The 25,126-nt window shown below is 46.0% G+C and overlaps 1 protein-coding gene across 9 annotated transcripts in view; it reads right to left on the bottom strand.

Annotated features, from left to right (window-relative positions):
• The window catches only part of AKAP9 (A-kinase anchoring protein 9), a 969,300-nt gene that overhangs the window by 858,693 nt on the left and 85,481 nt on the right, over window positions 1-25,126 (bottom strand). For all 9 annotated transcript variants that reach the window (XM_069211620.1, XM_069211621.1, XM_069211624.1 and 6 more), the window contains exon 2: window positions 3,363-3,614. In XM_069211620.1, coding sequence (XP_069067721.1) covers window positions 3,363-3,614 — 252 coding nt within the window. The remainder of the gene's footprint in view (window positions 1-3,362; window positions 3,615-25,126) is intronic.

Here is a 25,126-nt window from a genome sequence, read left to right as displayed (position 1 = left end):
GGACTTCTACTCACACACATACCGTGCATACAGAGAACCAGATCAGTAGGTTAAGTGTTCCCCAACATTGCTCCTAAAGTGTGAAACTACCTCCCACTCAACATCAGAGCCTCCTTCTCTCTTCTTTCATTCCGCAAGAAACCAAAGACCTGGCTTTTCACTTAACACTTAACCAACATACCAGAGGCAGGCCTAGATGCACAACCACATGTGCAGCGCCAGGATACCCTCACAGGTTTTGGTACACTTTACAAATACACATAACGTATACTTAATCACTATTATCCTGTCCTTCTTAGCCATATTAAGGTTTGGTGTGGCCTCTGATACATAGGCTTGGAGCAGAGTTGGGTCAGACCATTCTTATAATGAAAAGAGGAGAAAATTTAAGTATGATGGATCACTGAGGTTTGCCCAATATAACTGAAGTTACCGATGGGATTTTTGATTACCGTTAGACTAGCTGAAAGATTGCATTGACTGCTAAAGGTGTTATTAACTCCAGGTGGATGATAAATTAAATTGATTCTGGTGATCCTATTGGCGTAGGCTGTCAGTTCAACAAACAAGAATTGGAAAGTGGGGAGAGACTGGAGTACTTTTATAGAGCCAATGGCATTTTTTACACTATTTTAAGACAGCACCTATTCTTTCCTCTCAGTCATCATGGATTATGGAGCAAGCTGGTAGACCAAGAAGGTTCACATTGGTTTGATATATTTTGTTAAACCATGTTTAGATCTTTATCATGAAGTCTAGGTCCAAGTATGAGATAGAGTCTGCTATTTCAATGTAGCGTTTCAACATTGACTTGCAGTTGTGAAGGAGAAAGCATAGGCAGGTGGAGGGAGGTCTCGTAGATGGTTGATTTTATATGAATTGGCTGGGCCTACTCGTCACCACCTGGCATTTGTGTGTGGTTTCAATTGGCAACTGGATATGTTGGTCGTTTGTGCTGTGTCCCCAAGGAGGATCAAGCTAGACTCTTTGTGATAATCAATATAGTTGCTGGGCCAAGCTGGGGTCAAGAGTTCTTTTATCAGTAGGTATCAGGTACAAAAGCCAATTAACTCTTAAGATGTGCTAGTCTGTTGTGATTGGGAATGGATCAAAGAGCTTTCAGCCTGGAGAATATGGTCATTCAAATTGACTGTGGAGGAGGTCACAGAGTTTCACTTACCTATTAATGTGCTAATAGGCTGAGTTCTAAAGTTAAGTTTCCTATTTGTATAGTTGGAAAACAGATTGTGGTATTAAGTATTTTGTAGCCAGGAAGACACTCTCTGTTGCATATGGACTTACTGAATGGGAGTAGAAAATCACTGTTAGGAGTAGTGTGGTCAATAGTGAGCTGAAGGCAGTTTCAAAGTCCACCTCTCACAACACCACTTCAAATAGCTGCTCGATGGCCACTCCATTAAGTACTTTGTTCCAGATTGGAGATTCCGCCTTTGTGCTCGACTCAGCTTCCCCTAAATACTGTTTGAAGATATGTAACAAACTTACATGTAACACATATTTTTCTCCTACCCCTTAACAACTTAATTAATGATCATTTGAAAGACTATCATTGACTCTAAAAGTGACAACATATTTGTAGCTTGCCCATTACACCTTTGTATATTTTGAAATTCTGTCTATCATGCATTAATTATATGGTGCTTCAATAACCCCTGTGGGTCTGGTTTGCACTATATAATATGTTATGTTGATTTGTATAGTATACTAATCACCTATGAAGGCATCCAGGTCCTTGGTCGGGTGTGTGGTCCCCTCTGTTTTTTTTATTTCAAGAGAAGTATTCTTCAGCACCGATATTTTGTGTATATCATATGAAATACACTAAAAACTTTAAACACAAATTGTTGGAACCAGATGGAGGTGACAGTAAAACCAAAATGGTGGCGTTAAATAACCTCATACGGTCTACCACCACCCAGCACCAAGGTCTCTCGAATTAAAAGCCAGAACAAACTGGGGAATGTAATCAAGGAACCTTTGTAAATTGTACGTCGATTTCTATGGTGTAAAATACTATGATGTCCTTAGGAATTATGTTCGCACTTTAAAATAAAGAGTCCAACCACTGTAAAATAATTCAGAAAACAAGTTACACTGTGGAAAATAGCTCAAACAGTTTACATTTTTATTACAGATTTTCCCAACCAATGGACAATAAAAGAAGAGGTTACAACACAGCCTGCTGAAGAATGAATGTAGATCATTACTCAAGAACTAGAGTTCAATCACATAATTCTTTAAAGGCGCCAACAGTAGCTGTGCACATGTTTTTCAGGCGAAGATGCTCTTTTCATGCTGAGAGCTGGCAGACAACAACTTTATGTTCTGTCTTCTGAGTGGCCTGCAACCACGCAAGAGCTGCATGCACTCTCTCTTGAAAGAGCTATTGTATACAACAAAAGGCTTGCATCTCGGCCATTGCTTAGTATTCGTTGGTTCCATTTCCACTCTTGTTTGCTACCTTCAAATTGGCCAGCATATGCTGGCTTCACTTCCTCTTATTTTGGCTGGAGCATGGACCAAGTAGCGATTCCTTCAAGCTTGATAGCTCTCATTCCACTGAGTGGACTGTGATTGAGGCACTATTTTCATTTTTTCTTCTTCCTTTTCCTTCTTGTTGAACCTCTTGTCATTTGAAGCTATGTTTTACTATGCCACATGCAGTTCAAAGAAGCCATTTCTCCTTTGAAATTGATGTTTATTTTGACAACAGATGTTATCTGCTTTTTCTGTGACAACATGTGATGTCTTCTTCCAGATATATTTTCACTGAGGCATGGGCACAATTGCTTTCTTTGTGTGATAGGATTTTTGCCAAATTAGATTTTTTTCCTTTTTCATATATGGGGAGATTAACAGATGTGCTCAGAATCACAGTGGTGTTGCGCTCAGATCTAATAAGCATTAGCAAAGCCAATAGGTCTCACCTTTGAGACTACTGGTTCTGTCATTGCCTTTTGTTCATGCTGTACAGCATGGACATTGCTGACTTTGGCAATGATTTGTCACCATGCTGTATAGCAGCATATCTAAAAATAATGATAAAAAAGGCCTATGATACATCCAGCTCTAAGCACTTTTTAAAAACAAAAATCACATTAGCCGTGGCTGTGTCACAAGGCTTTTTTAATTTCAGTAAGCAGGTTGGTTTAACATGAAGGGGACTAATTTAAACTTTCTCCTCAATTATCAATTTTTTTTACTTTCTGTATTAATTACATTTCATACTTGTATAACATTTTGGATTGATTGTATAAGATTTTTTAGTTGAGAAACTGAAAAGAAAAATGTAAGCACCGGTACACATAGCAACAATAAAGCTAATTATTTTAAAAACTTACTTCAATCGTATATGTCTGATCATGCTTGATGGTGTCCCCAGAATGCAAGGTTCTTAAAATGGTAAATTCCTTAGTCGGGGCAGACCCTCGTTGAGTATTTTGTGCATTGGAGTCATTACTCTGGGTCTGACTAAAATCTGGTCCATCTTCGGAAAGGTCAGATTCTTTGGAGCCAGTTGATTTTTTCTTTTTTTTCTGTTTCTTAGGTATATGGCCATCAACCTGGGCTTTTCGCTGCCTAAATTGTGCAAGCTAATAAAAAAAAAAAATTGTTATAACATATTTGTTCACTGGAGGTATTTGTTTTATATTTGACTCTCAATCAAATTAACAGATAATTTTGTAGAGTACTGCGGTTACCCTATCGAAATTTAGCTTCAGATTACTCTTACATAGACATGAAATAAGATACATTTTTTGTATTACTGGCATAAATAAAAAAAACTTAATTCTCAACAGAAAGTTAGTTGGAAGCCTAAACCTCGGAGTATCAGAGAATAAGCATTAGGTATAGAAAGCAGACAAATGTAGACCCAAAATCGAGGGGCAGAACTGCTTACAGTGACCACCTGGCTCTCCATGTAAAAACTCCGTAAAGGGGCAGGGAAGGGGAGCTGTTCTTAAAACTGCATCAATCTGTTTATCAGTACACGAAGGGTACCTTGGGTCACTTACCAGCATATCTCTTGAGCGGACTCTAAACCACTTAATAAGCATCAGCGAAGTCAACAGGTCTTGCCTTTGGGACCTATTGGCTTTGCCAAAGGTTTGAACCATGCTGGAAAGCATCTTTGATGCTGTGCATCACGCCAAATTAACAGGAAACAAAAAAGCCTACACGGAACGATATATCATTTCTGCAGCTGCATGTATGTGCCTGCAAAACTAACATGATTGACTGGGGGAAAGAATGCAGGTGGGGGAAAGCAACACCGATGTTAGAATCACAGATGACGGGTGGAAACAACATGGACGGTGTTGGAAGCAACACATATGGTGCAGGTAATCAAGCATGCAAGCAAACGAAAACAGAACAACTCACAGAGGGGTGGAACCTAACGAACAAGAGAGTGCAACATGGAGGTAAAGGGCACAAGAGGGCGAAGCTATATTACAGTGAAAGCATACAGTTTGAAGGACAAAGTTGAGGAAAATTCAATTTTTATGATGTTGTGAAAAGAAGTGTGCAGAACGGTAAAACGCATGCACTCTCGCTGAATGCTTAAGAAAAGCATGGCTTAAGTTTAATTATCATAGCGTTATTAGTAAGAAATTAAATGTGAGTATACAAGTATAGGAAAGGTCCTAGATGCAATTGTTTAAAACGGACAGTGCACAGGAGAGCAAGTGAAAGTGTGAAACTGTATAAAACTGTTAAAGCACTGAAAGCAGATCAAGGGAGAACTTTTAAAATGTTAAGAACATAAATGTGTTGAGAGAAGTGGGAAAACACAGAGAACAGAAGAAACGCATGCACTCTTATGGAGCACTTTTACAAAGAGAAAAAGAAAATTTCACAACAAGTAGACACTTGTGGAAGGAGACAATCCGAGAGCTGGTAAACAGGCTATGCTCCACGGGAGGGGCAAAGGAGATGAAATAACCAGTAAAATTATCTAATCAAAAGCAAGAAAATAAGAGTAACAAAACAAAAAGACTATGAAAAGCAATGGATGCAGAAGTTTTCTAGGTCAGCTATCAACATGTCCCGAATAAGTCTTGCGCAACCAGACCGCTGCAATGTCTGTCAAGCTTCAGCCTAATAAAGGCCCAACAACCAATCCAACAAGCACCCTGAAAGAATAAAACCAACCTTACAGAACACAGGTAACCTATGATTGCCTAAGTTGTTCTGCCTTTGCTCCACTGCACAATTTTGTATTTGTCACTGAAGCCAGCTCTCCACTGTCAATTGTGTCAGGCTGCTTGTTGGTTGAGAATGACAAAGGCAGACTCCTATCCTATGTTTGTGAACTGAAGGACATCATCCTCCCACTCACACACAGCACTTCAGTACCAGACCCAAAGAAATAGTAGCACTGAAGCATCAAATAAGGCTACGCTTACTGTGACCACTTTCTCCAGAAGTCTACCTGAATCGGAAGTTGGACATATAAAAAATGTTAACTCCAGTTTTTTTTAAAGCACAACGTTATTACAGTTTGGTTTGTGAAATTCAACTGGCTTTTCAGGTGTTGAAAACCTTGGATATATACATGAGGTATATATACACACAAGTATCAATTTTCATATATCTCCATTGCTGCAGTGATATCTGTGTGTCATATTTTGGCACAGGGGACTGAGAAGAACTGACTGGAAAAGCAAAATATATTTTTGGAGTTTCTTTTTGGCACCCATTGTTATTGATAGCCCACCAATTATTTTGTAGTGTATATGTTGTGCCTGAGAGCTTGGAGGGGAGAAGACTACTGAGACTTTTCCATAAAGAATGAAGGATCGAAAGGTTAGGGTTTAACTTTCTCTGGAACACTTTGCATATAGTGGGTATTCTTTGGCTCATTGAGGCCATCCCGTGTATAGAGAGCTGTTCTTACCATTTTGAGACATCATTAACATGATGATGTCCTCCTTTTGCAATGATCACCAATTTCTGGTATAGCGAGGAGTTTCTGGTAATATCAGGCCTACTTCTGTAATATCTGCGCCCAGGCATTATGGTGGACATTCCGGTTGACTTGGCACACTAGGAAAGTACTGGAATACTTCATGAGAGCCCTATTGATCTAGGACTTCTTGGCTAATTTATGTTATAAAATGCAACATGTGCATTTATTTTGTCCTCAAAATATCACTAGGGGGAAATGTAGCACAAAACCCCCTAAAGACGAAAGGGTAGCCTCGCTGGGTGCAATTCACTGCAGGCACATTTACAACTTCATTCCTTCTGAAATTAGATAGTTACCACAATAAAGAAGCCTAATAAGATGCAAATATTTGTAAATACCCACCCCTCCAACCCCCAAAAAAAGAAAGAGAAACCCATTTCACTGTTATGTTTCATAGCCATCCATTCATGTAGAGGAAGAACTGCTACCTACAGATGTATTATTATGTTGTACAGAATCGAGAAGTGTAAGTTTATCTATGTTTCCCCGTGAGCCTTGCATTTATATTGGTCATCAAAAGAAAAGGTAATCACTAGAATCAGGGACTGTGGCATAACTTGATATGTTCATATGTTACAGGAAGGCTATTAAATTCAAAATATTTCATTTCTGATTAGAGTAACCAATTTTCTAATATTTTGAATTCTAAATTAGTACATTGTGTTAATACAACAACATATATGACAACATGATTTATGCCTAACACAATGGAAAGTGTGTCTTACAACCCCACTGCAAAGATACATTAAAACCTCGTCTTGTAGGATGCGCTTGCAGAGCAAATTGAAGGGTTATACTTATTGATGGAAGAGCTATCTTAAGGATTTATAGGGCCATGAGTACTACACACAAAAGAATACACACTGAAAAGCGCGTCTGCGTACAGAGATATAACACGCACTGGCAAAATTTGTAGGTCTGGCTTTAGCAGGGTGGTGTGGTGGTTAATTTTTCAAATGTTTTCATTGCAAGCATAGGTCACAAAAATAAAAATGAAAATATGATGCTAATCAGCCATGGCCACCAGCGCCTGCTTTGGGGCAGTACAAGGAATGCCAGGACTCTGCCGCCACAATGCCTCCGTAATGCCACCCCCCCCCCCAACCACAACATATCTGTGGCTCGCTGGAATATGTTGCACAGATTTAACAAGCATTTGCAATACAATAGGTCTCGCATTTGATTGAGTTAGAGCTACTGGCATTGTAAATTCATAACTGGACTTCTCATGCCACATAAATTGGTCAACACAGCCTCATAATTTCGTATTTTCCTGCCATATAATTCAAGTGGCCCTGCATATAACTAAAGCACTTCCATTTACCTTCTTCCTCAATCTGCTGTGCAGTTCATGCACTATCATGCAGATCTTCTTAGTTTATGTATGTGATGTAGACAGCACAATATCAAGAGAAGTAGATCATGGACTGGTTCTCTACCTGTGCAAAGACACAGAACGCATTCATGATACAGCCTGAGTCTACAAGCAGCTGCATCATGTACGTGCGCTAGCGCAGGACACAGCTGTGTGACAGTTTTCGCGGTACTGCGCTGCCTACGACACATTCATTTAACTCAGGATTTTTCAGAATTCTGCATGATGTACAGACAACACAGACATCTACTTCTCACTGTTTATAAAGTGTGCTGTCAGCAACTCGTGCTGTAACGCAAAGAATTCCCAGATCAATGTATGCGCTTTAGACACTACATTTTGTTGAAAACCAGGCACAAAGACGTGCCGATGCGACCCACCGGTTCATAATACGTGCTGGCAATAAATGCGTATGCAAAACAGTGCACAGGGTTCTGACTGAAAAGGGTATAACAATCAGTTTGCACAACATATCCATATTAAAAAGCTCATCAGTATTAACGGGATTCAAAAACACAACAGATCCCTGGCACAAATGTTGTATGTGTCCAGTGTTTTATCACACATTTGCATCACACAGGTCCAAATAATTCCGTTTTTTGTCAGTGTTCAGACATGAATAATTCACTGAGGAGGTACATTGCTGACTTCACATTGATAAGGAAATTGTTATAATCATTTCTTTTGTTCGTGCACAAAATGTGGTGACAAAAAAGTAACAAGATTATAAGCCTGCAATAAGACTGAAAGGGTTGCTGAAAAGAGGAGAGGGCTGCCAGTCACCGCAAACCAACAAAATAATTGGTTGTGGGAAGGGAGCAGCAGAGAAGGGACAAGTCTGACTTTGTTTTCAATAGGGGTGTCCTGTAGGATGGGAAATACTAAAGTGGCCCATGCTCAAAGGAATGTGGGACGCAAAAGTAAATAACATTGTGCTTTTCTTTTGTGGGAGTACCCTGGCATTGCCTCTGTTGACATTCTTGTTCTTTCTGAAACAAGAACAGCACACAGCACTGATGGAGATGTTGACCCTACTCCCCCATGCAAACGCCATTTGCATTGTAAATTGAGAACTGGATATTTCTTGCCACATAAATTGTTCAACCCTACCTCATAATTTTGTCTTTTCCTGCCATGTTTTGTTGGTCACTGGTGGCTACTGACATCAGAAATCACAAGCCCTTTAGGGGAGACAAGAAGATGACTGAACTACCCTTGAGCTGTGTAAACGAGTGAACAGAAATTGGAAAATAATGCTGGAAAAGTATTTTTTTTATGTTAACAGAATAAAAAGTCTTGCAAGCATTCTTGCCCCACATTTCGTCAAAGCTGTAATGAAGCTAACAATAGCAGACCAGCCTGAGAAGATTTATGGCCCCAATAAAGGAGGTAAGCAATGCCCTGTGTGCGAATATTGTGAGGGTTGGCAGAGAGGTGCCCTGGAGAGAGAGAGAGAGAAAGACTCCAGCTGCGAGGCTCTGCAGGTTTCACATCACTGCTTCTAGGTTTAGCTACATTCTATGAGAAAGGGCATATTGTGGCTTTCGTGAGCAGTAAGCAAAACGTTTAGGCACCGGGTGGTTTTTGTTTGTAAAATAAGATTATTTTAATGTTACATAAACATGTGCAAAACACCTACAGAGAAATTAACGCGCTTAAGCACAGAAGAATTTCTCTTGAAAAGATAAGTTTACTTCAAGATTAAATCAACACACATACGCTGGGCTGTACTGAAAGAACATTAATCAACTGGGGAGTGGTAAAATAACATTAAAAAAGCAGCTTAGGAGCTACCTTTTATTAAAGAGTTAATGGTGGAGCAAATGTTCCAGGAGCCAGAGGTAAACGAGGACAGAACTGGAATAAAGCCTAAATAAATATCAGTGACATGGGAGGAGTTGGGAGGAATGGAATGCTGCAATAAAACACAGCTACCAGCCTAAAACACCCACAGTGAGAATGGAGCAACAAAGAAATAACAAAAGTAGTCTGTCACAGCAAAAGATAAAGAAATTAAAGTGGAATAATACAGTAGTTGGTCACTGCTCTGAAACAGAATAAGGAGAGAGAAAAAGGCAGAACTGACCACTAGCGAGCAAGAATTGTTTAAGGACACTGCAACTAACAAATGGAATCGCTTTGAACCATAAGAAGTGCACTAAAAGTACACAAGAGATCCAAAGCTTACGCTTGACCTAAAAATGTCTTATATTCTTACATTTTGCTTTGCCCTTAACGCTCCACCTGTTATTGACTTCTGAGCATGGGTCAAAATGCATAAAGCATGGGAACTGTGAGCCTGGGAAGAATGGATACAGGGTCGCACATATAGCTAAAAACAACAAAATATTCTATTACTATTTTGTTGGCCTTTCCTGGATATAATGTGCAATGCAAATATTTTATTACTAATTTGTTGGCCTTTCCTGTATATCGTTTGTAATGCAATCACCTTAAAATGCAAGTAAAACAGTTGCAGGGAATGCATTGTTCTGGTAGATAAGCTCAGTTGGTTAATGCGATCACTTCAGATGCCTAAGTGTATACCTGGAGGGTCACTGATTTTAATCCTGGCTAGTGGAATAGTGACATGTATTTTTAGTGCTATGAGGGCCCAGACTGTGTCAGAAAGCACTGTGAACACGTACATCATTTGTTTAAATAATTAATTACGCGCAGTATAAGGTAGGCTATATGCTGCTGCACTGAGAAGGCCCATGGGCTAGTTGTTTGTGACACACTTAGTGAAACACACTGACATACACATATGTTTGATTCATTGCCTCTGTACAATGTGTGTGTTTGATATAAAGTGGTCCTAAATCCTCCACAGGGACGAGCAGAGCTGTAAACTAAACTAGATTTATGTGAGAGCAGCACTGTTGGTGGGAAGTGGTGAGGCACCATCAATGCTGAAAGAATGCCCTTTTGATTGACATATGCTTGCAATAAAAAATCTGAATTAAAAAAACACAATCAGTAAAGTGACTGTTTTAGTAGTGTCCTGGTTCTTGCCTATAGAGTGCATGCACTGTTCCAGATCTATTCTAAAAAAATAAAAAAATAAAAAATCTAAAAAGTGGTTAGAGCCCACCAATTGCTTACAGTTGGTTAAATGAATTGCCATTCTCATTTCTTTGTTTTTCATTCGCCAGCGGCAGTTGTTCATTCACCTTAGCCATCCTCCAGGCAGGTTTGGGTGGATTTTTTCGGATACTTAGTTTCAACACACAAGAGAGCTGCGTTCGGTTCCATGTGAAACAAGATCGCAATTCCTTTTGTCTCCAACCAAATATTAAATGCAGTTTCAAAATAAAAATAAAAAAAATGTTTCATTTTGCTGTCGCTCCAGACAGCTTTGGGAGGATTTAGGTTTCAGATATTTAGATTCGACACACAACATTATGCCATCGCCATCTTGCTGAAGACATTGTTAAATAACAGGCTGCATTACAACTACTGTATGATCTCTGCTCAACCATCACAATTTCCTACTGCCTGCCGTGCAACAAAAATAAAGGGGCATACGGTAGATAAATACTATCAGACTGCAGACTGCCGACTGCCCTAGTGGCGATACAGAGAAGGAATGGGGCGATACTTCCCACATAACGATGTGATTGCTTCAGACCCAAAGGAGGTAAATCAGCCAGACAAAAATGTGCTGTTCTGGGGTTTGACTGCACTAGCATTCCTGTAGAGAAGTATACCTCACCTCAACTCAGCACAGTGTTGTCTGAAAAAGATGGTTTGGTTGATGTGCCAAACAACCCTCGTACGGTGGTCCCATAAGTACTTTACCACGCGTCATGACCGAGCACAAACCGTGTTCGAACACTGGTGCGAAATAGGGTGACCACCCGTCCGTAAATTTCACGGACTGTCCGTAATTTCGCCCTGCCGTCCGTTGTCCGTGATGAAAGGCTTAACCGACGGCATTTGTCCGTAATTTTAGCATTTCACCAAATGGACAACGGAAGGTAGAGCGAAATTACGTCCGATCAGTTTCCCCAGCTGGGAGTCTCCTGTGCTCTGAGGGAGGGAGGGGCAGACAGATAAGAATCAGACCTTCTTGCCAGGGGGTCTCCTTCCCTAAAGACATGCAAATGTGCCCAACTGGTAAACCTGCAAATACAAAGGGGCTTGAAAACCTGCATTGACTTTACTAAAAGGAGTCACTTGAAATTTTCTGGTGGCAAAGATATTTCTTTCAGAGAGGTATTGTAATCAATCAATCAATCAATCAATCACATTTATAAAGCGCGCTACTCACCCATAAGGGTCTCAAGGCGCTGGGGGGGAGGGGGTCAGTGCTCGAAGAGCCAGGTCTTGAGCTGCCTTCTGAAGGGGAGGTGTTCGGGTATGGCGCGAAGGTGACTGGGCAGGGAGTTCCAGGTCTTCGCTGCCAGAAAAGAGAAGGATTTTCCTCCGGCGGTGGTTTTGCGGATGCGGGGAACGGCTGCCAAGGCCTGACCGGTGGAGCGCAGAGTGCGCGGAGGGGTGTAGAAGGAGACGCGGGAGTTGATGAGTTTGGGTCCGAGGTTGTAGAGGGCTTTGTGTGCGTGGGTGAGGAGTCTGAAGGTGATCCTCTTGTTGACCGGGAGCCAGTGGAGTTTTCTCAGGTGTCCGGAGATGTGGTGGTGGCGAGGTATGTCCAGGATGAGTCGTGCTGCGGCGTTCTGGATCCGTTGAAGTTTCCTCTGCAGCTTGGTGGTGATGCCGGCGTACAGAGTGTTCCCGTAGTCCAGGCGGCTGGTGACGAGGGCGTGGGTGACGGTCTTCCTGGTGTCGATGGGGATCCAGCGGAAGATCTTGCGGAGCATGCGGAGGGTGTTGAAGCACGCTGAGGTCACCGAGTTGACCTGTCTGGTCATCGAGAGGGAGGAGTCCAGGATGAAGCCGAGGTTGCGTTTCGTGGTTGGTCGGTTGGGGAGTGCTGCCTAGGGCGGGGGGCCACCAGGAGTCGTCCCATGCGGAGGGGGTAGGGCCGAGGATGAGGACCTCCGTTTTATCTGTGTTCAGTTTCAGTCGGCTGTCTGTCATCCAGGTCGCTACTTCCTTCATGCCGTCGTGCAGTCTGGTCCTTGCTGATGTGGGGTTGTTGGTGAGGGATAAGATGAGCTGGGTGTCGTCGGCGTAGGATATGATGTCGAGTCCGTGTTTGCGTGCGATGTTTGCCAGGGGGGTCATGTAGACGTTGAATAGGGTGGGGCTGAGGGAGGATCCTTGGGGTACGCCGCAGATGATTTCCGTGGCTGCGGATCTGAAGGGGGGGAGGCGGACTCTCTGGGTCCTTCCGGAGAGGAAGGAGATGACCCATTCCAGGGCCTTGCCTCTGATGCCGGCGCTGCAGAGGCGGTCTATCAGGGTGCGGTGGCAGACCGTGTCGAAGGCTGCAGAGAGATCCAGGAGAATGAGGGCCACGGTTTCACCCTTGTCGGTCAGGGCTCGGATGTCGTCCGTGGCTGCGATGAGGGCGGTTTCGGTGCTGTGGTTGGCCCTGAATCCGAACTGAGTGGAGTCGAGGGAGTCGGAGGTTTCCAGGGCGGCGGTGAGTTGAGCGTTGACGATTTTCTCAATCACTTTGGCGGGGAACGGTAGGAGGGAGATAGGCCGGAAGTTTTTGAGTTCGGTGGGGTCTGCTGTAGGCTTCTTTAAGAGGGCGTTGAGTTCTGTGTTTCCAGCTTTCAGGGAAGGTAGCAGTGGTGAGGGAGGCGTTGATGACATCTCGGAGGTGGGGTGCGATGATGTTGTCGGCCTTGTTGTAAATGTGGTGAGGACAGGGGTCGGAGGGTGATCCCGAGTGGATCGAGTTCATGACGCGGGTGGTTTCCTCGGTGGTGGTAGGGTTCCAGGCGAGGATGGTGGAGATGTCGTTTGCCAAGGTGAGCTGTGGAGTGTGTGGTTTTAATGGAGTGTTATAATTTTTTTTAGTACTAGGTATAAACCGTATATTATTCAAATCTGTATTTGAGAAGCACTTTTTTTTATTTAACCGAAATGTATTTGCGCATTTTGTAGCAGCTTTTGTTATGATGTAATTGTATTTTTCACAGTTCTTTCAGCGACCTCTGTACCTCATAGTACTAACAAACATTGGCAAAGCCAACAGGTCTCGTCTACGAAAGAGTTATTGTCTTTGCTAATGTGTTTTAGCCATTAGCCATGTTATACACCAGAGTAGCTGCTGTTCAGCATGGCTTAAAGTTAGTGGCATAGTGGTGTGGAGTGGAGTGGAGTAGCATAGGATCAGTGGCGTAGAGCCCAGTGGTGCAAAGTACAGTGCAGTGGGGTACAGTGCAGTTGTTTAGAGTGCGTTAGCGTAGAGTGCAGTGGTTTAGAGTGCAGTGGCATGGAGTGGCGTGGGACAGAGTACAGTGGCATAGAGTGCAGTGGAGCAGAGTGGCATACAATAGACTAGCAGAGAGAGCAGTAGTGTAGAGTGGTGCAGTGGCATAGATTGCAGAGTAGACTCACATTACAGGGAGTGCAGTGGTGTAGTGTAGAGTGGTGCAGAGTAGAGTGCAGTGGCGCAGAGTGCAACGCTGTAGAGTGTCAGTGCAGTGATGTAGAGTGGCACAGAGTGGCGTAGAGTCAGTGGTACAGAGTAGAGGGCAGTGGAGTACAGTGCAGTTGTTTAGAGTACATTGGCGCAGAGTGCAGTGGCATAGAGTGGCATGGGGTAGAGTTACATAGAGTGCAGTGGAGTAGCAGAGACTGCAGTAATGCAGAGTGGTGCAGTGTCAGAGTGCAGAGTAGACTCATGTGGCATAGAGTGCAGTGGTGTAGAGTGGTGCAGAGAGGAGTATTGTAGAGTGGTGTAGAGTAGAGTATAGTGCCTAGCGTTTAGTGGCATAGAGTAGAGTGGTGTAGAGTGCAGAGTTGCAGAGTAGAGTGTCAGTGCAGTGGTGTAGAGTGGTACAGAGAACAGTGGCATAGAGTACAGTGGTTCAGAGTAAAGGGCAGTGGCACACAGTGCAGTTGTTTAGAGTGCACTGGTGTAGAGTGCAGTTGCATAGAGTGGCATTGGGCAGGGTAGAGTGGCATTGGGCAGGGTAGAGTGGCATAGAGTGCAGTAGAATAGAGTGTATTGGTGCAGAATGCAGTAGTACAGAGCAGAGTGGTGTAGAGTACAGTGGCGACCAGTGCAGTGTGCAGGTGGGAAGGCTTAGCAAAGGTAGTGCAGGAGCATAGGGTTTCTTCGGGTCAGTGAGTTTACAGTTTCTGGCAAGGCAAGAGAAAGCTGTGCATGATAACCCCAGATGGTGATCCATGGAATGGTCAGTAGGAAACAATGAGCAGTGTATTAAGCCTTCCTTAAAAGTATTTACTGGTACACCCCATCTAATGCAGGGAGGTGGGCAGAAAGCCAGCGAGCCACCCATTGGACCTGTGCAGCTGAATAATAGCAATATAAGTCCAGAAGACCTAATCCACCCGCAGTCACAGGTAACTTTAGAGTGGAAAGAGCTACCCGATGGCACCGCAGCAACCAAATCAGATGTGTGGCCTGTCTGAAGAAGGAATGAAGGACGAGCAGGGGAAGGTTTGCAAAATAATACTATCATTGGGGTAGCACACCATCTTCACTAGTGCCACATGGCCCACTAAAGAAAGCAGAAGAGAAGACCAAAAAGCAAACTGGGCTTGGAGGGACCACTCGCTCTGCCGAGATTTTCATCCTGGAAACCAGTGTAAGAATGGTAGATCTTAATCACTAGATATCAAAAGGTAACTGGTTCCTAGTTCAACTTGAGATCTAATTGTATATAAAGGGGAAAACAGTGTCATATGTTTAAGAAACACTAATTACATTTTAAAATTTGTACATTTTGTTTGTAAAATTTACATCCCAAATATTTTGAAGATTCTATGTGTACTTGACACTTAAGGATAACCCAGATCTCTAGTTTGGCTTTTGCTCAATTTCAAAACCATTTAAAGACATGGACAAAGCAGGCAATTGCCTTGCACAACCTTGCAAGGGGTCTGCCCCCTGCTCATCCTTCACAAGCACTAACAGCGGACCATTGCACCAGAAGAGTTTGCCAAGGTGGATGGGTGTTGCTTGTTCGACCACTTGACAGTGCCTCTTCTGTTTCGCTCCTGTGTGCAGAGACAACTCCCCAGGTACCCAATACCTTCGAATAGTCTTGGTGGACCCATCTTGTCTGATTTTAGGAATTGTCCCACCTTGTTCTTCTCTTCTTTATTTATCCAGTTATTAGCAACAACGCTTTGAATTACTTGCTGAGGATCTCCCATTTGATCTCAATTTCATCCTCCTCTCTTATCTTCGATTTGTAGTCCAGGCTCCCATTTCTGAGATAAATGTAGAGTCCCAGGCATACACTCTAGTGCAGTGAGACTACAGACAAGTTATGGGTGCCTCTCATCCTGACATTAGGTGTGAGACTGTCGTCCACACCATCTGCCCACCCTCTTTAAAAAAAAATTAGGTTGAAAGTCCATGGGCTGTTGGGGTAAGCCAGATGTTTTTGTTCAATTTGTTTAAATACGCATAAGGTTAATTACCTTAATGTTTCCCATACTGTTTGCCAGGGGTTTTAAAATGTTCAGAAACATAATCAAAATGTTGCTGTTACTTTCTCTTCAAGAAAGCTCGGGTAGATTTGGGTAGGGGGGATGGGCTTTCCACAGTATGGAAAGGGCATTAATTTACTACTGAACAAGAACGTAATGTGACACCTGAATGTAGCATACCAGGAGGCAATCACAAAAAGACCACAGTGAATAAATAGTGCTATGTTAAAAAAGAGTAAATAAATGCACTGACAACATAGTGAGGCATGGCCTCTCTTGCGTGTGTCTGTAAAACTGACGTTTGTTCTTGAATTTTTGTCCTGAATTTTGACCCTTTGTCCTGAATTTTTGTCCTGAATTTTGACCCTTTGTCCTGAATTTTTTACAGTCCTGTCCAGAATTTGCCTCAATCCCAGGTGGTCACCCTAGTGCGAAACGGATGCAGTTTATTCACAAAAAATGCATCAGACAACAAACTTATGATCACAACAAACGTCTTGCATAGCTGATATTGCTTAACAACTTTGCCATGACAGCACCCTCTGATAGCACCTTGAGCGACTGCCTCCCTTTCTTACATGCATCTAGCACCTATGCCGCCCCTACACTCTACCTTGCTGCTAAGATTTGTGTAGGTGGCACTTGTGCCAGGACTGGGCTACAAGTGCTGTGTCCGCCCTGTGCTGACCCCTTTTTCTGGCCACTCGCCTGCTCCCCAGTTACCCTGCCGTAAAGCATCCCAAGGACACAAACTTGAGCGGCTCCTCTTTTTAGGCCATTGTGCTTCTGTGCTGTCTCCGCCACACTGCCTGTGTTTTTCAACCTCCGGCAGCTCTCCCTGTGCTTCCTGCCTTTTCTGCTAGCTTGACAGCATTGACTGGCTCCCTTCCACTCCGCACTGTGGAAGGGAAGACCCCTTAGGTTACGGCTGCTAGGTTTCCCCCTGCTCCAGATGCGTGATGTTTGCAGCACTCTCTGTCCATGCCTGGCCTGCAAGTGCTGTGCCCGTTCTGGGGCTACCCCCTTTCTTAGCTCTTTCTTGCTGCATTGTGCCCCTGATGTGAGGCATCCCAAAGACACCCGCTCTGGCACTTCTTCCCGTCCCGCAACCGAACAGCCGCCCAATTGCATTTATTGATGCAGATTCCTGGAGCTGCCTCAGCCACGCTGTCCGTGTTTTTATAACTTCTGACATCTCCCCCCTTTCTAACCGGCAAACCTCTTTCTATGCTCGAGATCCCGAGCCCCGACGATGTCAGGAGGATGAATAACCTGAGTGGCCCCTGCTGGGATTAGAACCTGTGACCAAGAAGTCGAACCCTAGCCCTCGAGGTGGACACATTACTCCCCGAGCTGCTAGCCCTGGTTGCAAACCAACCGAGGGCAGTTTGTTGGCCTGACACTGATGTGACTAATGGAACAGCCGGATGTGTTGCTCTCGTGTGTTTCCATAGCCTCCATTTCCGATGTTCCTTGCTTAAGTCTAGTAACCGGTCAGGTCCAGCGCAGTATTTACCGTGCTGTAGATGCAAAAAGCTAGGAGAGTTAGTTAGCCATCTCGCCTGCCTTCCTCTGTCCCTTTGCTACTCTGCGAGGTTATCGTAGGTAACGTCTGTGAATGGAGTACGATATTTTACCCATGCACCTCTATGGCTGATGACTTCCAGCAATAACTCTCTCTTCTGTGATCCTTGCCCATTTGCCTATTGGACCCTGAACTCTGTTTATCTTTTTAGTCCATCTGCCGCTATGTGCAGCGCTGGGGAATCCATCAGGGGGCGTTCACTGAATTTTGCGATCTCCCCCACGAGGACCCTATCAGAAGCCACGACTCCCATTTGGAGTGTTTCGTATCTTCTCAACGCTGCCTGCAGTAGGCACAACCCTTTGACAAGGAGTGACAGAATGCCGCAGTGGTACAATGAGGGCAGTGCCACTTAAATTATGGAGTAAGAAATAGCAATTCTGCCTTGCGATGTTAACTTTGTGGTCATATAACTCAATTATTCGCCACCCTGCAATTGTTAACCTTGTCTGGTCACCGGGATCCTTTCAATAGTAATTAAATACTGCTTTCTTCGACTGATGGTGATCAGTCGATCTCCGACCTGACCCGCCGCTGTGTGTCGACCCTTTAGTGATTATTAGGTTGAAACCGGATATAGTCATCATGGCAGACGCAGCAAATCCATAATTATATGGTACAAGATTGGCCGCTGAATCGTCTAACTCTAGTGGCCTTGCTTTGGTACCTTCCCACAATTCCTCCGATGTCCCCCTTGGGTAAATGTGACCTTGGGCAAGGAGCTGCTGTTTGCTAACCACATGGTTTGTCTGCATTTTGTCAGGGTGTGATGTGTAATTTAGTTCTCTTAGCATCATCGAACTCGGACTAGCTTCAAGTTTGTACCTAAAGCTTTTGGATAATGCTAAGTTGAGGAAATTAGCTAGTTGTATGCCTTCTTAGGCATCACAGCTTCCCATAAACCCTTTAATATTCCAGGGGGTTTCGAGCCATTCTGGGATTTCCCCTAAGTACTTCATCTGTTGGTTATTGGCTGGCTCCATGTTTCTATCATTGCACTTTAATACTCATCTTACTACAGGGCAATCTTATTATATATCATCTGTTGTGCACTTTTAACCCTTCCTGTCAGCAATCTACTGGGTTTTATCAGAACTCCGTATTTGTCACCTGTATGTGTGAAGCCTTGAAGCTGATACTGTCTCAAACTGCAGACAAAGCCTCCCTGAATTGCACAATTGGTTCCCCTCATTGACAGATAACACATGAGCCACAAACGCAGTTCAGCTACCCTGCATTTCATGAACACGATATACATCACCAAGAACGGTTTGTTTTCACGGGGATGAAACCTACCACACTGCCATTACCAACACCCCCACCATAACAGACTACCATGCATAGTAGGTCGACAGTGTAATGTCAAGGCACCAGCTGGCCTCAACAATAAGTTTAGCATCTCAATTCACATACCAGTACTACTGCCACTTGTCATAGAACTCGGTCTTGGTCTATCAGTAAAAGCAGAGGATTCATGGGGGCTGTTGAAAGCCATATAAATGGGCATTAATGCAGGGTCAAGCTAGTCTGAGCAATGGTGTTTGCAAGCAACCTAGAACATTTAGTATAGTTGATCCGTGATTTTCAATCCCTGTCTCCCGCTAAGAGTGTGTTAACGTTGCGCTAATACATTACATCCGGTCATTAGAACATCACATTATAACACTGCAAAGTGCATAAAGATTTTAACATGAACCGAGGACATCATATTGAAACAAATACAAAAGGTTTTGTACAACTGTCGTCCTGAACGTATATAACCTAAGAAGAAAATACTTACTTACACAATAGTGAAGGGGAATATCTAGGTGAGAAAATGTACCTAAACTCACAGAATTTGCCCAAGATCACAGTGTATGTGAGGGGGGCAAGGAAATGAATGCATGTTTACTGCTTTCACTCGGCCATTAAATGGTTGTCCATGTGCCTTCCTATGCACTAAGGCATTGCTTATCTATGCGCATTCGGCAGGTTCTCTTTAGAGCGAACTCGACCTGTAGGTATTGACCCCAGACCTCGTGAAGTTATTGCAGCGCTAAAAGAAAACATTTTCTTAATAACTCCTCGTGGCAAATATCTGCCCTCTGTGAGGTCGAAATCTCAAGTCTGCATATGTACCATGCAATATCCACTGGTTGTTTCCTGGCCACTTAAATACTGGACTTACTACACAGAAGCATGCAAATGCATCCACCCCTGCAGTTCAGTTTCACCTCCTCATCCCCGCCTTCATACGCCTAACATGCGAAGCCACCTGCATAGATTCTGCAGCCCAGCTCCGAGGCTGTACTGCCTGGACCCCACCAGTTCATGCATTCAGACTCCCCTCTTCAGCACCAGACCGTCCAGCCAACGGCTCACGCCTGGAGAGAACTGCTGTACTCAGCCCTGCCAAGTACCATGCATCTGGCGTTAGTCTAACGCATTTCAGTGTGGTGGCCAACATCACTGCACTGAAATAGCAAGTCACGCATTATAGCGCCTCCTCGAGTGTTGTGGAGCGAGCGCTACAGTAATACACAGAACTGAGCGGCAGTGCAGTTAGGCTCAGTGGCGTGAGAGCTAGCCCTCAGCGCCTCTGGGCCTGCAGTCCCTGCAATAGGTGCCCAAATGGTAGCCTGGCACGCTCCTGTGTGTTGCAGCAGCCCGTGCTGCTCCAGTAATCCTCCCGAGCCACCAGTACCACATCTGCAACCCTCCAAGCACCAATGATGCGCCCCTGTCCGAGACTCGCTTCCCACGCTTCAATCCCCCCATCCTGCATTTCCCAATATGGTGCTTGGAGCATGAGGTGCTCTGCTCTTGGGGCTCTGAGATCTGGCGGTGGCAGCAGATGCTGATCGCACGTCGCGTCAACAATGCACCTATGCTGCGGTCCTCCCGCCTGGCACTGCAACTCCCGCCATCATGAAACCAAGCAAATGCCCTTGGTTCAAAGCCGCTGCTGGCCCCTTCCTGAACACAACCCTGCTGGCTGACCCCGCATGGCATCGGCCACCAGCCATACAGCCAGCGGCTCTGTTGTGGCACTGTCTCGTGGCAGGTCACCCTCTCCGCACCATGGAAGGCCACCCAGGTCGGTCCAGGGCCTCTCCACAAACCGCTGCAATCCTCCCAAGGCCTGATGAGTGGTTCTGTGTCATCATCTTCCAGGGGCGGCACAATTTCCCTAGGGTCACAGCACCTTGACCCCCTGTGCAGCTGCTTGCACCTTTAACCATGTCCTAAACAAAGGCCCTTCCTTATGATTGGGCCATTTAAAAGCCTTTGACCAACCGCAGCACCCACCTTTTGCAGGTTTGCAGTCCTTCCCGCTGTAATATGGGGGCCCAAGACCCTCATGCTCCAGAATAAAGTCACGCAGACACAGTCTTATGCTTGTATAAAACTGGCCTCAGGCACGTGCGCCCGGCGCCTTTTATTGGCAGGGTCACCTGACTGGTGACGCCTGTGTTGGGTGGGCGTGGGGTGCACATGTAAGACCAGCCCTCAGCAGAGTGGCTGGCAGAAACACTAGAACGAGTCCAGCTGGACTCTACATCCCTCCCAAACTTTATTGAGGTACCAAACAAAGTCCAACCTGTAGAAGAAAACAATACCAAAGCAGCACAATCAGTCTCTCGGCCTCGAAAAGGCAGACTTCAGAATTGCAGTGGACATGGTGCAGCTGGGAGCACCCAGACACCTCTGAACGAGTCCATAATTTAACTAGGTACATCTGGGCATGAACACTGTGTGGATGAAGTCCAGATACTTCAGTCGCTTGTCCACGACCTCACAGTTCGCTGGATATTGTCGATCAGGTCCTGCCTGGGCTCATGTGGTCAAAGTCTATTTACAGTTTCTGATGTGAGTGCATCTGGAGCAGTGGGGAGTCCACTGTACACAGTTCTGTACGGCATTCTGACTCTGGAGATTGTCTACCTCCTAAGACCACAGATGATGTGACGGACTGGGGCACCTGGGAGTCCAGCAGCAGAGCAGCAGCAGTCTTCCCTCTCGTGCCAGACCTCCATCAAGCAGGAGTCTCCTCGAGGCCCTTTCTCGGGCTTCCACAGGACTGTGTGGACTGTGCCGGCCTATCTCAGGCCCAGCAAAGACGTCTCAGAGGAACAGCCTACAGGACCACATCCGAGTCTCGCATGGAGCCACAAGGGTGGTTGATGCAGGGTCCGCTTGCTCGAGCCATCTGGATTCAGGTGCTCTGGTCATAGTGCAAAGTCTTCAGGTGACCAGTCTCTCAATACAAGACCTCTGTGCTTTCGGATGCCTGACGTGGAGCTGTCTCAGATGCATTCTCTCTCAGCGAGATTCTGCTCTCACAGGAATTCGTTGGAGGCCCTTGTCCCTGGATTGCCGTGGGACTGCGTGGGCTGTGCGGGCCAACGTAGGCCACGCCAAAGGAGTCTCTCTGAATACCAACAGGGCCACGTCCAAGTCTTGTGCAACCCCAAAGGTGGGTGGTCCAAATGATCTGGTCTGCTCTCACTGGCAGGTGTCTGGTTCATGGGGCTCATGGCAGGTGTTCAGATGATATGTTTCTACGTTGCCAGACATGCCTGGTCAGTGTCAGTTCTTGTTGCTGACTGTCTCCACTCAGGTGGTGCTGTGCTCCTTCGGTGTTCGGACGATGCACCTCATCATGATGATGATGATGATGTTTTTCATCCTTTTGCAGATAAACAGGTGGCGGCGGCTTCATCGGCAGAAGGACCACTTGATGGATGTTGTGGCCACTGGCGGGTCTTGTGTGGCCTGTGCAGTCGGCGTCAGGGATGCCATCGCAGGCAAGCAGCCGGTGACACGTGACAGGACGGTCGCACTGCGAAGCGTGGGGGACCACCCACATCGCTGTCTTCAGTGACGCCTGCTCACCCCGGTGACTGTCTTTTGCTGATGGATACCTTCTCATCTGCTCTCACGAGTCCTCAGTGGTCACTCTACTTCCTTCCACTTGCACACCTGTGTTGGAGTCGATCTGTGGTGTGACCGGTTTGTCACACTCGTGTCCTCTTCTCATTTCTTGTTGGCGTCGTGCCACTCTCTCTTCTCCTTTTTCTCCTTGGTGTGGCGCCGTGCCACTCTCTTCTCTTTTTCCTCCTTGGTGTGGCGTCGTGCTACAGGTCGCATGCTGCGTCACATGGACCAATCACTGCACCTCCTCTGGTGCATTTTCCTCTTTGTCCTCGGTGTGGCGTCGTGCCACAGGTTGCATGCTGTGTCACATGGACCGGTCACTGCACCTCCTCTGGTGCATCTTGCTCGGTTGCGGCCTCTCGCAAGCTGAGTCCTGCGGGTAGGACATGATCTGCTCGTCAGGCAGACCTCTCCCGGTCTGGTCTGTTCCCGGATCCTCTTGGTGGACCTCTCCGTGGCAGGAGGGTTCCCGCTCTCTTCCTCCATCTCTTCACTCGAGGGCGCCACTTTTGTGCCTCGAGGCTGCGCTGTTGCGGCGCTTACTCCTGCCATCTGCTCTGGCAGGGTCGGTCAGTTCAGATGACCTGCTCACTGATGGGCCAACGGTGGCCATCGTCCGTCGTTGTGTGGCCAGCTGACATGGCCTCTTGTCCTGTGCATTACGTCACTCTCTCTGGTACTCTCTCCATCTTCACGGGCTTTTTTCCGTGTCGTCACGTTCTCTGGCGCAGCTCTCTGCGCACGTGACATAGTCTCTTTTTTTTTTCATCTCTGGGCGTCCTATGGTAACGCCTGGCATGTCCCCTTCTTGTCCTGCGGTGATATCCCTTTCTTGTCCTGCGGTGATATCCATCACTGCTGGGGCATGTGGCGTTCTTTCGGCGGTGGCGACAGACGGACACCAGGGGCTGCGCAGGCTATGAGCGCTCTCTTCGTACCTCACGTGGCACTTATGTCCATTCCTCACCGTTGCAGCTTGGCTGGGACAGCTGCAGTCTTCTCCTTCCCTTTGCAGCGTCGTCTGCGTCGCTTCCACCTTTCTCGCCGTTTCCGTCTTCTGCACCGTTTCCATCCACGGGCGCACTGTTGGTCTGGGGCAGTCACTTTCTGAAGGTGCTGCTGTAAACTTGCCTTCATCCATGCTTGTTTTCCTTTTAAACAGAAACAGGGTGCAGTACCAACTTTGCCCACTGGATGCCACTAGTGCACTTCTTTCTGGGTTGAAGACAGTCTTTCTCCCTACTGGGCCTCGTTTGTTTGAAACAGATGTCAGTGAGGAGGGCATACTGCCAAGAGGACTTCGTCAGGCTGGTGGGGGCTGCAGGTAAGTGCCGTTTTATTTATTTTCTCCCTTTTCTCTCCTCTTTTTTTTTTTTTTTAAATTCTTTTCTGTCCATTTGTTTTAAAAAATGCACAGCCTTGTTTGAAGAGGCATGCAGAGGGCACGAATTTCAGTGAGGGGGTGTGGGGGCTCCGAGTACTGATTTTTTTTTTTTCTCTAGGTGCGTGTCAGCACCTCAAATCTTCGCTCCTTGTATTTTTCCTATGTTCTTTTCGAGGTGGTGGGGGCACGGCCCTGGGCAATTTAATTGTACTTGGTGCGTGTCTGCACCATGGCATTTCAAATTGGTTCGGTGCGTGTCTGCACCAATGTATTCTCAGACCACGTGGCAGCTGGGGGCCGACTCTGGGCATTTTCTTTTCTCTTTCTGGTGCCTGGAAGCACCTCACCCCACGGCACTACAGTTTTCTGGTGTGCGGCTGCGGGCCACGTTCCCTTCTTCAAGGTGGGGCAGGGGCAACCAGCCCGGCCGCATTTTTTTTCCTTTCTCCGCATTTTACTTTCTCGGTGCGCAACAGCACCATTACTTGAAAGCAAAGGGGGAAAACGGCCCCAGTGCATTTTCATTTGTTCTTGGTGCACGATCACACCATGTCCTTCACTCGCAGCCACAGCAGCATGGCACGCACTGCGGACCGCATTCTTTTCTTGGGGGCGACCGGCCTGGCCATAATTTGACTTTGTTATTTTTTTTTTTTCACTGTGTGCGACAGCACCATTTGCCCACATACTGTGCGGACCCAGCAGTGCTCTCTCACGCTGCCGGTCGCGCTGCATCTGACTCTGTTGGGTGGGGGCTACGGGCACCCCTCCACAGGGGCTGGGGGAAAAGCAGCACTGCTCGCCTCGCAGCGCTTTGTCTATCTTCGGCGCCCGCAGCCGTTCTGGCAGTGCTGCGGGATGCTCCGATCGGCAGCACTCACCCCCTTCATTCACACCGGTGGGGATGGGGCTGAGATGGCCTCACTTCTCCTTGTTCCTCCACCGATTGCTGTGTCAAGTTCATGTCTGCAACCACGTGGGGTTGCAGATCCCACTCGTCGCAATTGTAATATGGGGGCCCTAGGCCCTCATGCTCCGGAATGAAGTCATGCAGACACAGTCTTATGGTTGTATAAAACTGGCCTCAGGCACGCGCGCCCGGCCCCTTTTATTGGCAGGGTCACCTGACTGGTGACGCCTGTGTTGGGTGGGTGTGGGGTGCACATGTAAGACCAGCCCTCAACAGAGTGGCTGGCAGAAACACTAGAACAAGTCCAGCTGGACTCTACACCCGCTTGCCTGCTTTCGGGAGGATTTAAACATGAGCCGCTAACTGGTCCAGCTATGTCTCCCAAGCCACCATTTCAAGGCGCCCATGGTACATATCGC

The sequence above is a fragment of the Pleurodeles waltl genome, chromosome 10 (assembly GCF_031143425.1).
Source record: "Pleurodeles waltl isolate 20211129_DDA chromosome 10, aPleWal1.hap1.20221129, whole genome shotgun sequence".
Taxonomy (NCBI): domain Eukaryota; kingdom Metazoa; phylum Chordata; class Amphibia; order Caudata; family Salamandridae; genus Pleurodeles; species Pleurodeles waltl.
The sequence above is the reverse complement of the archived record's forward strand: the minus strand, read 5'-3'. Positions and strand labels throughout refer to the sequence as shown.